We start from the raw sequence: 1,722 nt of genomic DNA on the forward strand, positions 1-1,722 counted from the left end.
CCCGGTGGCAGGGCGCAGGCCTCGAGCCGGCCTCCGGGGTCACGCGGCCAGTCCAGGCCGAGGACCTTTACGGGACGGGCCGGCCGCTGCGGGAAGGCGGGGAGTGCAGCGGACTTCCGCTGCCCCAGAGCCCGCAGCGGCACGGTGCTGGGCCGTGCAGGGGCCGCAGGCGCACGCTACCTTCATGACCGGCTGGGCGAAGTACCGGGCGCTCCAGTCGCAGAAGCCCGTCTGCAAGGCGGCCGAGACGAAGCCCTTGTGCCCCGCGGCCTCGTCGGGGTCCTCGGCCGTCTTCCGGGCGTGTGGAGAGGGTCAGAGTAAGTCCTCGCCGCGGTCGGCGAGCTTACGGGAGGCGCGTGGTCAGCACTGGCCGCACCCTGCGCCCTGGCGGTCGGTCCCGTGGGACAGCCTGCTGCGCCAGGGTGGCAGATCTGGGGGCACGGGGGAGCCGCACAACTTGGAAACACGGGGGTCTCCCTGTGGCCGGGGTCAGCCTCAGCCGGCCACCGCGGTGGCCTGCGTCCCTCCCGGCGGGGAGACCCTCGCGGCAGTGGGTTCAGCGAATCGCCTGTCCCGCTCCCCATGGTCTCTGGGGCGTCCTCTCCGCCCTGCACCTCTGGCCTGCACCCGGCTCTTCTACGTACAACAAAAAACCCCAGAAGCTTCCCCGCGGCAGGGCTTGCCACGACCCCTAGAGGGCAGGAGGCAGAGGCGAGGCCACTCGGGGGGCCGCTCCCGGGCAGCTGTGCGCCCCGCCCCTCACTGGCCCGTGCAGGGTGGGCGCGGGGCCCCTCCCACGCGGTGCGGGGGGCCCACGCTACACAGGCCGGCCTCGGTCACTGGCCAGGGGCCGGTGGCCAGGACTCTGCCCCCGGACACGCAGCAGCGGGGCCGGGCCGGGACCCCACCAGACGGGGGCGACACGGCCCAGCCTCGGGCTCCCCGAAGGAGAGCTGAAGGCCCCAGGCGGCCGGCGGGGCGGGCACACACCAGATGCTGTCCTTGTCGGCCACAGCCACGCACGGCGCGAAGGGGTGAAACTTGACCACGGAGGGGACACCGGGGTTCCTGTTGAGGAAGATCTGGTCGTCCAGTCGCGAGATGCCTGCGGGGAGAGCCCGCCACGGGCAGCTGAAGGCCGGGCACCGGCGCGGCCAGTGCCTGGACTTCGGACATGGAGGGGACGCGGGGTGGGGGTGGGGCGGGCGCGTCTGATGCCAGCACCCCTGGGCCAGTCGCCGGCCATTGCCACGCCAGCTTGGGCCCCTCCCGCGGTCCCCCAGCCCCCGCGGCCACGCACCCCACTCCCTGGCGCCCCCCCGCCCCGCCCCCGCGCACCCCTCTGGATGGCCGCCTGTGCCTGCCTCCGGACGCGCGAGTTCCGCAGGAAGCGCCACTCCCGCTCCTTCCGGATCTGGCTCTCCAGGTCGTGCTCCTCGGGCATCTGGGCGACAGGAGCGGGGTTCCCGGAGCCGCCGAGCACCGCCCCGCTCGCGGGTCTGGTGGGGGCGCCCGGGCCCGCCATCCTCCCGCTCCGCAGCCCCAGGTTTCGGGGCGCCCTGGCCGGGGGAGGCTGCCCTGGAGCCGGGGGAGGCCCCGTCCGGGCTGGCGCCGCGGTGATGGGCCGGAAGGGCCGGAGTTGAAATTGGGGGACACCGGAAGGCCCAGCCTGCGCCGGGGGCCGGCCGTGCCGGGCGGGAGCCGCCGAGACCTCGGGGCTGG

The 1,722-nt window shown here is 75.1% G+C and overlaps 1 protein-coding gene across 1 annotated transcript in view; it reads right to left on the minus strand.

Moving 5' to 3' along the window:
- The window catches only part of RPTOR (regulatory associated protein of MTOR, complex 1), a 67,094-nt gene that overhangs the window by 2,041 nt on the left and 63,331 nt on the right, over nt 1-1,722 (minus strand). Inside the window, exons 11-13 of the mRNA XM_012734562.1 lie at nt 1,339-1,444; nt 909-1,105; nt 181-291 (exon numbers count right to left, since the gene is read on the minus strand). Coding sequence (XP_012590016.1) covers nt 181-291; nt 909-1,105; nt 1,339-1,444 — 414 coding nt within the window. The remainder of the gene's footprint in view (nt 1-180; nt 292-908; nt 1,106-1,338; nt 1,445-1,722) is intronic.

Source organism: Condylura cristata, unplaced genomic scaffold, assembly GCF_000260355.1.
Source record: "Condylura cristata isolate star-nosed mole 26May11 unplaced genomic scaffold, ConCri1.0 scaffold00060, whole genome shotgun sequence".
Lineage (NCBI taxonomy): Eukaryota > Metazoa > Chordata > Mammalia > Eulipotyphla > Talpidae > Condylura > Condylura cristata.